Below are 12,748 nucleotides of genomic sequence, written 5' to 3' on the forward strand. Positions count from 1 at the left end.
GCCTCTGGCCTTTGCATCTGTTCACAGATGCTCTATATTTCTTCACCAAACAGGGCAACAGAACCTATATGCAAGGCCTGCCCTTTTCTTCTTTGCTCAGATTAGTTCATTGAGCTTAATTAGATAAACAATTGTGGCTCAGCACCGGCTCATTCATTACCTTAATTACCAGTGTGAGATATTGCAGACTGATAGGAGTTCCATTAAGCATGTCACTTTTCATGTACCCAAACAGGTGTTTCCTGGGGGACTTTAATGTCCTTTCTCTAGACATCAACAATGGATGCTGGGTTGGTTTGGGTTGTTGTTATTGTCCTCAGTTGGTCCACAAAGAGGAACAAAAAGCCATGTGCTTAATTGAAGACTTTGGGAAAGTCTTCAGGTTTAATCATAAGACAAGCACAAGGCAAGGCAGACTTTCCCTGTATAGAGAAATAGATATAGCTGTTTTCAGAAGTGGGGATTCAGATGTTTAAATAACCCCAGGCCTAATATGCTGACTGACCTAGTCTGGTTCCTTTCTCTTGACTACAACATTCTTTGTATTGGGAAAGAATCATTCCTGCTTGACATTGATCAGCAACTTCAGGAATTTTCTGCTTAGTTTTGGGCTTCATTGTCCATTTGCCTGTATCATGGACTGAAGGATAGCTTTAGGAAGCACTCTGAGGATTGGAGCTGGCCTCAAGGACTGCACCATTTGGTCCCTAAGATATAAATATTGCACCATAAAGAGAAAAGTAACATTTTTCTCTGGCCCCTTCTGTTGATGATTCCATTTATTTTGCCTGACAATATAGTAAGAGCTTAATAGATCCTTGTTAACTGACTTTGCAGACCACCTGTTTTTGATCAGTACCACAGGACTGGTGGTAATTGTGCTTTCCAAGGTCATCTTGTCCAATGTCCTTACTTTATAGATGAGAAAACCAAGGCCCAGAAAAGTTCAGTGACTTGCCTGTTGTCACACTGCTCAGATTTGAACCCAGATCTCTTAACTTCCATATCCAACAATTTCCAATTCTCTCAATGTGGCTCAGATCCTCTAAGCTTCTGCTGTTCTAAACCCAAGAATTGATGAGGATTCAAGGTTTCTTTTCTCCACCAGAATCCCTCCTTGTAAGTATGGTTTGGAGAATTCATTCAAGAAGAATTTCAGATGACTTAGAATGTGCAGGGAGTAGAGATATGGGAGATAATTCTTTGGAAAGAATGAAAAGATGTTTCTAGATCATTCTCCATATTGTTTTGTGATGCACTGAATCTGCCATTTTGTTTTATTTTAAACTGGCCAAATCAGGTCCCAAAATATCTCCAAGAAGTTCCCTGACAAGCATAACTTGACCTTTAAGGAATATTGCATTTTTGCCACATTATGAAGTTTTGGTTCATTCTTTTGGTTCATTTGAGATCTCCAGGCAGAAGGAACCCATTACTTTCCAAAGTAGTTTATCTATTTGGGGTTCAATCTCATTGTTAAGATTTTTTTTAGCTTCTTCCTATTAATAGTTCCTTGTCCCTGCTCTTGGAGGCCAAGCAGAGAAAGACCAGTCTCTCTTCAACATGACCAAATTTCAGAGACTCAAATATAGCCTACCCCAAATAAATGTCCTTGAAGGATCCTTCTTCAGAATCTAAGAGTTCCAGAATTGAGGTGTTATGGCCCTCATTTATTGGGTGTCTTGTGCTGAGTGCCATTCTCTTGGCTCAAGTCAGCCAGGGATGCCATAATGCACAGAACACTGAGTTTGGAGTCAGGAAAATCTGAATTCAAATCCAGCCTCAGAAATTAACTAGCTGTGTGACCCTGGGCAAGTTACCTTACTTTTGTGTGCTTCATTTTCTTTAACTGTAAAATGGATTTGTAAAAAGCTCTTATCACAGTGCCTGGCACATAGTAGGTACCATAGAAATGCTTGTTCCATTCCCTCTTCTCTCTCCCCCTTCAGATTAAAGGTTATATATTTGCAGATGCCAGGAACAAACAAAGGAAGGAAGGAAGAAAAGAATCCTGATGATGAAATGTTGGCAGTTAGAGCTTCGTATCCTGCAATTACATTGTCATGAATTCAGCTCCCAATCAAAGCAATTTAGAAATTAGGCTGCAGTCCAGTTACATAGCCTTTTCTGAAATAGACCAATTAGTCCAGATCCTTTTTAGAAAGTAAAATCAAACCAAAACAAAACCAAAAAAACCCTACTCTCATGTCCTTCCATGTGTCCAAAGTCTGATTTTCTTGGGAAGTTGAATGTTGCACTCATCATTTCTGTGTGTGTGCTGGGTGTTGTAATGAATGTGCATTTGCTGTTGCTGCTGCCTCTCATTCAAATCTTGGGAAATGTTTAGAAGAATGTGTAGAATTCTATCTCTAATGTAAAGCTTTAGCTTTTAAAAAATTGATTCTGAATTTCCTTACTAAATTCTGTAATAACCCACTTCTCTAAGCCCATCTTATTTCTTGCAGATGAATGATGCTATGGGATTTGAGTTACCCTGGGTCTATTTTGTCAGTCTCGTCATCTTTGGGTCATTTTTCGTACTAAATCTTGTACTTGGTGTATTGAGCGGGTAAGCTACACCTCTTTCATCATGAAAGCAGAGTTCCAAGGACAGTTGCCAAGACCACACAGGCATTGCTAGGTGGGGGCCAGTCCAGGTAGAGCTTTCAGGCAAGGTATTATATTCAACAAATTAGACATTATAGGAATATAAAATGGCAAAATCTGCCTTCTCTCATTCTATCTAGACTTAAATTCTTGTTGAGTTTTTTTTCAAAAGAAAACTGCCTTTCTCTGACATCTAAGAAGTAAAAGGTAAAAAAAGATAACTGACTAAAATTTATTGACCTGGTGGTTCATAATGGAAGTTTTACCCATTGCTTGCCCTTTCTAGCTTCATAAAATGAGCAGCATTGCACCAAGAGGGTCTGGAGGCAGGAACAAGGCCAGATTTCTTGGTTCCTTGGAGTCCCCCATTCAGGAGCAGAATTGGTTTTCTTGGGAAAGCTTCAGAAAGGCCTAGGCCAGCCTTGGCTGGCAGAGGGAATGCCTGAGGGGTATGGCAGCTGCATTTGGGACTCTGCTCTTTAGTGACTGGATAACTTGTAACTGATTTCCTTACATTTTACAGGTAAATGATGCAATAGGATGGGAATGGCCATGGGTGTATTTTGTTAGTCTGATCATCCTTGGCTCATTTTTCGTCCTTAACCTGGTTCTTGGTGTGCTTAGTGGGTAAGCAGCCCGGTTATTGTTGCCTCTGCCCCTGAGCAGCATGGGAGTAGCCCCTTGGCATCTCCCAGCTGCTCACTGGTGGCTTCTCTGCATGCTCTTTGGACTCTTTTGTCACCTCTTCCTGTGTGGTGCTTTGGGTTTGAGATGTGGTCCCCTTGCCTGTATCTGTCTGTGTGACCTTCTGTGTTAACAGCATTTACCAGACACTATTGAACATGTGAGGCATTAAGCACCTCACCTGGTAGCCAGTCACAGCCTGGAATGATGGACTACAAGTGAGTAAGCTGGCTTCCCCTTGGCTGGAAAAGGAGGGCATTGTCCCCATTGAGAGGTCAGGTGGGTAAGAGGAACTGGGCTCCGTAAAATGATCTCCTCCTGCACCCCAAATTACTCAGGATGCTTCTGGTTTCATTGTAAAGGGGCAGTATATTTGGATTAGAAAGTATCTACCAGACAGCTCATTAGCTTGGGTTTCTTTAACTGCTGGGCATGATCCCTCTTTCCTTTAACCTTCCTCTTTCTGTCCCCCCCTTCTTCTTTAGTTCTCTTTTTTTTGTACCCTTCTTTTCCCCTCCCTCCCTCCCTCCCTCCTTCCTTCCCTTCCTTCCCCAGCTACAGGTATTTTTCTCTTTAACTATGCTGGATGTAAACGCTGTTAAATGTACATTTCTTATCAGAAGGCTTTTCTCAGCCAGTCACTGTTTCTGAAATATATCTCTGTTTACCCTGATGGTATTTAAGGCCATCTCATCTCTGCAGCCTGGCTGTCAGAGCTTCAAGACAGAGTGAGCCACCCACTAAAGGGAGTGTTGAAATGTAGGCCACAGTGGAAGCCATCCTTTATCATCACCTTTCACTAATGCAGCTATTGTTTTTGTAGGTAGGGATGGCTCCTTCTCAGGGGAGGTTGAAGGCTGTGATGTTGAAGAACCACTCCTTGAAAGCAGCTGCCATCTGTGCTGCTTGCAGACCATAGACAGAAAAACTCTCACAAGCTGAGAATCCACTTAGTAGATTCTGGCTTTTGGAGCCAACCTCCTTTGTTTTTATCACATGTTGCTGCTTATTAACTTGTGCCCCTCATTTGGGGAAGGGGGTCAGTATATATTTTGTTTTCTTTCTGAGTCTCAGTTTTTTCATCTTTCGAATAGTGCTTATAGTCACGATGGGCTTTTCTTCATGAAAGCTTTTCTTAGAGTAAAGTTGAGAGCATTCTCTTGGCTCCTCCATCCAAGGCCCCATCAGTCACCCTTTTTCCATGATAGCACTCCCAATTCAGATCTTTCTTTGTTTTTCTGGATGTGCCAAGCCTTTCATCTCCATTGCCCCTACAGTAGACAATACAGGACGTCAGTAGCTTTTTTAGCCATTGAAGGTCACATGAAGAACTAATAAATTACTCTTCTTCAGAAAGAGAATTTATGAGATGGAAGGAGAACCTTCCTGGGTCCATATGGCCCATGATTCTTTTCCCAGAGGATAAAAGGTGGGAAGGCAAGAGCCACTTCCTTGTTTTCGGTCTTAGTTTGTGTACCCCACCACTCCCAGCTTTTCTCCATGGCCTATTCCTCTTCTGACTTATGTTAATTAGCCCAAACCTCAGCTTTCCTTCCTTGCTCTGATCACCATTATAACCCACGAGGGCAGCCTGAGGCTGTGGGAGAAGATAAGAATGCTGGTTGAAAATTTGTTGCTCTTAGCAGCTAGAATGCTGTCCCTATTCCTTCCTACCTCTGGGATCTTGGGCAAATGATTTCCACCTCCCTTAAGGGATGGGCCTGGATGATGGGAGCTCTAGAGAGCTCTTCTATTTCTCAGTCCTGGTATCTGTGCCTATCCTCATTGGGGCTCCATCTGTCCTGAGGACACCGAACTAGCTACACAGCAGAAACTTAGTAAATAAATATCCCTTTGGTTCATTAATCTTCTATCTAGTCTTTTTTCCTATGGCTATCTTCAGAAAACAAATATTCATTTTTCCTAAGCAGCTCATTTGCCCAAACTTGGTCTTTTCCTGCATCTGTTCACAGCAGAAAGAAAAACCAAGTAATTCATCATCCCCTTTCATCATTTCTCTCTTAACAGTCCATATTGTCCTCAAGGGATTGGAGAACATTCAAACGATTCTTCTGACTTTAAAAAAGTTCCCCTGCCTTGGGCACTATATATTTATGAGGCCTAAACCATGAGAATATTGTTCACTGTTAGTGCAGGAAGAGGCTGGAGCCATCTCACAATCCGTTCTCTTAATTTTACATACCAGGTAACATTACTCTCCCCATTATGGCAGAAAATGGGACCCAGGTGTCACTTACAGTCCTTGTTCTTTGGCAGCTAGAGGACACCACAGTGCCTAGAACCCTAGGCCTGGAGTCAAGAAGAACTGAGTGTGAATGCTGCCTTTGACACTTACTGGTTTTATCGCTCTGGACAAACCTCTTAAACTCTGCCTGCCTCATTTTCCTCATTTGTAAAATAGGAATAATTCAAGCCCCTACCTCCTATGTTTCCTGTGAAGATGAAATGAGATATTTGTAAAACACTTTGCAACTTTAAAACACTCTATAAGTTTCTGGATTTTAAAATTTTATTGTTACTACTATATCCTATTGTCCAAGAAACTAATTTTACATAATTATCTTTGTTAAGCATCTTATATTTTAAAAAAAGATAATTTCTAAAAAAGAACTTTTGTGTATTTAGATGATTACATGGAAGAAATTGGACTTCCAAGAGGAGGAAAATTGTCTTTTATTTCACAACCAGAATTACCAGATAATTCTGTCTACCAATTGCTTGGCTGCTGTCCTCCAGTTCCAAAAGTGCCTGAGGTGGCAGCCTTAACAGCAGTCTAATGCCTGCATTCTAAACTGTTGAGGATGAGTCTTTTCCTGGGACTTCCATGCCTCTCTCCTTGATCACTCCCATGGCTGAGCAAAAGCCCCCAAAGGGGAATGCTTCCAGGCTCCAGCAAGCAGCTAGGAGGCTCTGCTGAGATCACTGAAGTAAAGCCCCTTGGTCTTTATCAGACATGGATTCCAACCCCTTGTGAAAGTTTCATGTGGGATTATTATCTGATGTCAGGTTTCCGCCCCTCTCCCAAGACAGTATTAGGTCTCATTAATGGATTTTTCTTAGATTACAAGCTCATAGTTTCTTTACAGCTGGACACAACTGCAGGAATCGTCTAGCTTGACCTCCTTGTTTACAAATGAGGCAACTTGGACCCAGGCAGGTGAAATCCCCGAGGTCTTACAGATGCAGGGTATGAATCCAGTCCTTCAACTCAATGCCTTTCTTTCTCACTACACTGTGGTGATCCTCAAATCAGCATATTTTGCTTTGACAGAAATAAAAATCAATTGTTTTGCTTTGACAATTGCATCATTCTGTAACAACTAGGAGCTTCTAGGAGGCTTTCAAAATCAGGATGGGGAAATCACTAGTTTGGTATCCATCCAAAGGAACATCGCTCTGATGGATCCATTAGATGAACACAAACCAGGTCCCCAGGTTAAGCCCGGGGTGTGGCCACACACAGGCTCCAGACAGTGGTTGGTGTCCTGTTCTTTCCAGTGATGGCTGTGGTGACACTGAGGGATGGTGTGTGTGCTTTGACCTCTCCTCACTGTTTTACAAGATGCTTTTATTCTCCTTGTCTCTTGGTGTGGCCATTCCACTCTCTTCCTCTCTGACTGCCTTCGTCTTGTGCACACTGCATGTTGGAGATGTGGTCTGGATTTTTGTGTGTGTCCTGAGATTGCTGATTTGGAGGGATTTGGGTTTTATATCCAGTCCCATGTTAAGGTGAGTGCCATGCCTTATTAACTTCCATCGAGTCTGCGGAAGTAACCAAAAGTGAACCTTGGCTAACACTTCTCTCTGTAAGGATGAGCTGCGAGCTGTGTGCCTGTATGGTAATTACACATCAAGTCCGCAAGAGGAGATGTTTCTTATGCCCATATAAGATATTAGACAGTGGCTAGGACAGCTTATATTTCACTCTCTTCTTGGGTCAGCTTTTTGGAAACCTTGGGGTTATTCTCTTTTTAAACTCCAGGTCCTAGTTACACTTAAAAAAACAACAGAAAATGTTAGTGATGTGTTCTGCTTTTGCACGGCCTTAACCCCCCCCCCCTTATTTTCCCCTTGGCCCCCAGCTATCTCGTATAACAGAATATTTTACACCTTTTTTTCAAAGTCAATGATGAAATTCTGACTTGGCTCCTCCTAACTAACAACTGTTGACAACACTAAAATAGACTAAGTGAGACAAAGTGACTTGTCAATACCAAGCATCTTGACTGAGTCCTGGAAGGTCACCATGATGGCCATTTGAGCCTGTATCTGTCCCACGATGCCAGGGAAACACCTTGAGTTTCAGCCACACTCCATTCTTGGGTCTTGGTTGAATCATGCCACGTCTGGAGGAGAGGAAGCGAGTTGGTTTAGTGGCTACCTAGGGTGTGTGAAGTCACTCAGCTACCAAGACTTGTTATATGTCTATATGCCAGGCATCTGGGAGTATTGAGGACTCACAGACAAAAACATGCAAAAGCTTCCTTCCCCCAATCTTACCCTTTGGGGGCTTACATTCTATTGGGAAAATGTAGGCACATCTATCAAATATAGACAGTGTTAAATCCAGGGGAATGGAGGAAGCACTAGCAGCGATGGAAGAGCAAGAAGATCTTCATGGAGGAAGTGGCAGGCGACTTGGAAGAACTCTAGGGAGGCCAATGGAGGAGAGCCAGGTACAATAAGGAAGGAAAGGCAGTTGTCAAAGTCAAAGGGGGGCCCTGAGTAGGAAAACTGAAACAAAGACTTAGAGAAGGAAGGCCACAGGAGAGGAGATGGATGACAGAAGAGGGAGTTTCAGAGCTCATGTTCACGAAGGTAGAACCACCAAGGGGCTGAAGGGTTCTGGTGACTGAAGCAGAGCAGGGACAGAGGCTGGGGAAGCTGAGGAGGCTGCCTCCTGGCAGGACATTCCCGTGGAAGGTGCTGAATGCAATGCTGGGTGGGGTGAGATACTTACCCCCTTAAGAAAGGAAGGAGAACAGCTGAAGGTCAGCAGGTTATAGGGTATTTGGAGCTCCATCTGGACAGCACAAAGTGGGCCCTTAGGGATTGGAGGCATTGGGAGAGGTCAGAAGAGGCTGTGCAGAGTGAGAACTATGCCTCAGCTCTGTCTGACGAGTCTTCAGAAAAATACTCTAGGCCTAGGCGAGCGTCAGAAGATGAAAACAAATTGTTCCTGGAAAAATAGTAGGCAAAGGAGAATTTATTAATGGCCAAAGTTGGGTGCCCAGTGGTTGTAGCAGAAGGGAATGGCACATGAAAATAGGGACAAAGAAGGGTTAGTGAAGAGCTGGATAGGGATGAAAGGATGCAGAAAGCTTAGAGACAGGAACTTTTTCCTTGAACTCACAGTGACCCTTAATCAGCTGGGGTGGCAATGTGCTGCTAGTCACAGAGAGGTGGTACTAAGAAGGGAGATACTGGTGGACTAATTAGCTCTGAGGTTCTAATTAGTATCATAGACTGAGTCTATGCCGATAGTGTCTCTAAGATGGAAACTCACCGCAAGGAAGACATGAATGATTATCATTGTCATAGTTTGTAGAATCTTAGAATCTCATGTGGTTTTTAACTTTTAGGTGTGATATAGTTACATGAACTAATATTTAATAAAGTTTCGTAATTTGCTTCAATGCATGAAACATACACATGTGTTTTGTCAATAAGAAAAGTGTTGGGGGGGGGGCAACTATATGGCTCTGTGGATAGACAGCCAGCACTGGAGATGGGAGGTCCCAGATTCAAATCTGGCCTCAGACACTTCCCAGCTGTGTGACCCTGGGCAAGTCACTTGACCCCCATTGCCTAGCCCTTGCCACTCTTCTCCTTAGAACCAATACACAGTATTGATTCCAAGAATGAAGATAAGAGTTTTTTTTTTGGTTTTGTTTTTCTGATTGTTTGTTATTAAGTAAAGTACTGGGAAGGATTTTGTTTTCCTGAGTGGATTCTACATCTTCTTTATAGCATTGGTTTGCCTGATAAGCTCCTCTTTTATCTTAGCATATCGGAACTATCACAAATTCCAAATGAATAGGCCCTAATTAATATGACTTTATGCCATAATATTTAATGAATTTCTTCAAGAGCTTATTTGAATCCTTTGACCCAAACAAAGGACAGTTGACCATTAGTGGAGATGATGGGGGATGGATGATGGGAAAGAGCGAAGCCATTTGCTCATGGATGGCTGCTAAGTTTCTTTGTCTGCAATTTTATGCCACCGCCCTGAGGTTATAAGGAGTTTAGGGGGTAAGATTGATCTAAAAAACTAAGCAGCATGGAACCTCTTTGTTCAGCAGCCAGAATGAAGACCTTGTTGTTGTTGTTGTCTATACTCTGAGAAATTTCTATCCTGCAAATTAAAGTAAATATACAGAGATCATAAACTTGGTCATAAAGAAGTGTTTGGTAAATTTAAGAGAAAGATTTGTACATATATTTTCAGAACACAAATACAATACAGCTAGAAATAAAGAAGCAAATAAGTCAAATGAAAAAATAAAGCTATCTATTAAGTGGAATGTATTAGGAAAACAATAACAGAAAATGTAATTTGATAATAACATTAACAACACAAATAAACATCTGTGGGATCCAGGTGTGATTTCTAAAGGGTGATTTTATGGTATTAAATGCCTTTGTTAATAGAGAATGGGGTATAACTACTTCCTACTTGTGTGATCCTGGGCAAGTCACTTAACTCCAACTGCCTAGCAGTTTTATACTTTTCTACCTTAGAACAAATATAATTGATTCTAAGATGGAAGGGAGGATTTAAAAAACAAATAGAGAATAGAATAGAAGTGAATTAAGTCTAGCCCTAGTAAAGTGGAAAGAGCGCTGGAGGGACAGAGAACCTGGGTTCAAATTTAAGCTCTGCCTGTTGCTAACTTAACCTACCATGTGACCTTGAGGAAATTAATGACCTCTTTGGGATTCATTTCCTACTCTGTAAAATGAGGGTGTCAATCTAGAAATCCCCAGTTTATTTAGTTGGGAGGTAGAAACCCCAGGTTTTGACCTTGTCACAGGAGAGTTTTCCCCCTGAGGGAAGGTCCCACTTCACCAGACGATAGACATCCACTTCAGGTGGGAGGTAGACCCCATCTGAAGTCAAGTAACTCTTTTGTCTCCAAAGCCTTTCCCAGTATATCACACCCTCCTTTTGAGGATCGAACTCGGGACCTTCAGCTTGCGAGGCTGATGCGCTACCTACTGCACCAAAGCTGAAGTGGCTGTCTATTGTCTGGTGAAGTGGGACCTTCCCTCAGGGGGAAAACTCTCCTGTGACAAGGTCAAAACCTGGGGTTTCTACCTCCCAACTAAATAAACTGGGGATTTCTAGACTGACACGTTGACAAGGGTGTTAGACTAAATGATCTCAAAGTCTCTTTCAATGAGAACTTCTATGCATTTGTGAACCTATTAACACTAAAATGGCCCAAAACACCAGCCCAAAGACCAGTAGAAAATAGTGGGTTTCAGTCATCTCCCTAAACCACATGGCCTCCAAGATCTCTTCCAACTCTAGATCAATGCTAAGTGGTATAGTGAATGGAACACTGGTTCTGGAGTCAGGAGGACCTGAATTCAAAGTCAGCCTTAGACATTTACTAGCTGTTTGATCCCAAGCAAGTCACTTAACTTTTGTTTGCCTCAGTGTCCTCAACTGTGCAGTGGGGATAAATCCAGCACCTACCTTTCAAAGTAGCTGGGAGGATAAAATGGGATGATATTTGTGAAGTGCTTAGCATAGTGCTTGACACATAGGAGGTGCTTTATAAATGATTATTCCATCCATCTAGCTGTTAGTATTATTACCCCCATCCCTCTCACATATCCTCTCTTTGTCTACATCTACAAAATAAGGGATTTGATACATTTCTAGATGACCTTCAGCTCCAAATCTATGATTCTGTTTATAATTTAAACTTGTAGTTTTTATGATGACCATTGGAATTCTAGCTGACATTTCAGGAATCTGGGATGATAGAATGGGCCCAGTTGCAAAAGGTATATGAACTCAAGAGAAGAGCATGTTTTTTCCCCAAGAGCTAGTAGAGAGCTATGGAATTTGGTTGAGTAGAGAGGGGACTGACATGGTCAGATCTGCACTTAGGGAATCACTTTGGCAGCAAATGGAGACCTTTGAGGCATGGAAACCAATTCAGAAACTTTTGGGCGAAAGGCTGAGACCCTGATGTGGATGGAAATGCTGGAAATGCAACAGAAATAGCCCATTGTGGGATGAGGAGCCTGCTGTTTACAGAGGAATTCCACTCTTGGGTAGCTCTAACTGTTAGGTATTTCTCTTTATGGACCTCTGCCTCTTTTGAATGTCTTCCCTTCTAGTTCTTTTCTACAAATTGTTCCTAATATTGTTCAGAAAATGAGTGTATTGATATTCTGCTACCTAATGTCATAGAAAGTCTCCTATGATGACCAAAAGGTAAAGGCATCTATTCCCACACTCAGCTGGTTTGTCTAAAGCCCTTGAGTTGCTGGCTGGCTTAGTGGAGAGAGAGAGACAGAGAGGAGAGAGAGAGAGAGAGACAGAGAGAGAGGGAGACAGAGAGAGAGACAGAGAGGGAGAGGGAGAGAGAGAGAGAGAGAGAGAGAGAGCGAGCTGTGTGGGAGAGATCTCTCTTCTCAACTGTATGTGATACATACAGTTCTGATCCAAGTTCTGATTGGGAGTTAGGATCTCTTTTTGGCTTCATAGTGGGACTAAGAGGGCCATCATGATGCTAGAGGATGCCCAAGCTTGGGGGGTCCCTGAGGGAAATGCTTGTTACTCCTCAGGGGAAAATGAGTCGATTTCTTTTGAAGAACAAGAGAACAAGTTAGATTTAAATTCTCTTCTGAATGGGACACCAAGTTTCCTCTTTTAATATAAACATCAACCTCAAATCTACTTTTAAAATAGTGAACTTTCTTGCTGGTGAATTAAAAAACTGCCTTGTATAGGAAACAGCTGGATCCCAATGCCATTGGTAAAATGGTACTTGCAGTTTCCAGGCTTGGGAGCTGCATCTGAAATCAGAGTGAGTGGTAGCTCTTCTGCTTCTGGCTGCCAACTCTGGTTTCCATAGAAATAGATGTCAGATCTGGAAGGGAAAGTTTTCACTGATTCTTGTTTCCCTGGCAACAACAGTAGACATCCAGTAGGAAGCTCAGACTTCCTCATTTTGTCAGCAGTTATCAGCTTCCAAGATCCTTAGTCCCAATGGCAGACTAGAAGTGTAGCAATTCCACCCCAGGTTTAACATCTTGTGAGTTCTATTGGGCCTCTACATAGTTTATTCCTAAATCATGCTGCCATGGGAAAAGGGGAAATTGGTTAGAGAGTCCTTTCAGGAGTTCAGGCCACTAAGTTATTTGAACCTAAATCCTGAAAGAGGAACTTTAAAAATTAATGATGGCATCAGTG

At 42.2% G+C, this 12,748-nt stretch overlaps 1 protein-coding gene across 9 annotated transcripts in view; it reads left to right on the top strand.

Annotated features, from left to right (window-relative positions):
- CACNA1D (calcium voltage-gated channel subunit alpha1 D) overlaps positions 1–12,748 on the top strand; it is a 353,867-nt gene that overhangs the window by 173,589 nt on the left and 167,530 nt on the right. For 8 of the 9 annotated variants that reach the window (XM_056804160.1, XM_056804154.1, XM_056804161.1 and 5 more), the window contains exon 8: positions 2,466–2,569. The exons of the other annotated variant lie outside the window; for it this stretch is intronic. In XM_056804160.1, coding sequence (XP_056660138.1) covers positions 2,466–2,569 — 104 coding nt within the window. The remainder of the gene's footprint in view (positions 1–2,465; positions 2,570–12,748) is intronic. 9 annotated transcript variants of the gene reach the window in all.

The sequence above is a fragment of the Monodelphis domestica genome, chromosome 7 (genome assembly GCF_027887165.1).
Source record: "Monodelphis domestica isolate mMonDom1 chromosome 7, mMonDom1.pri, whole genome shotgun sequence".
NCBI lineage: Eukaryota > Metazoa > Chordata > Mammalia > Didelphimorphia > Didelphidae > Monodelphis > Monodelphis domestica.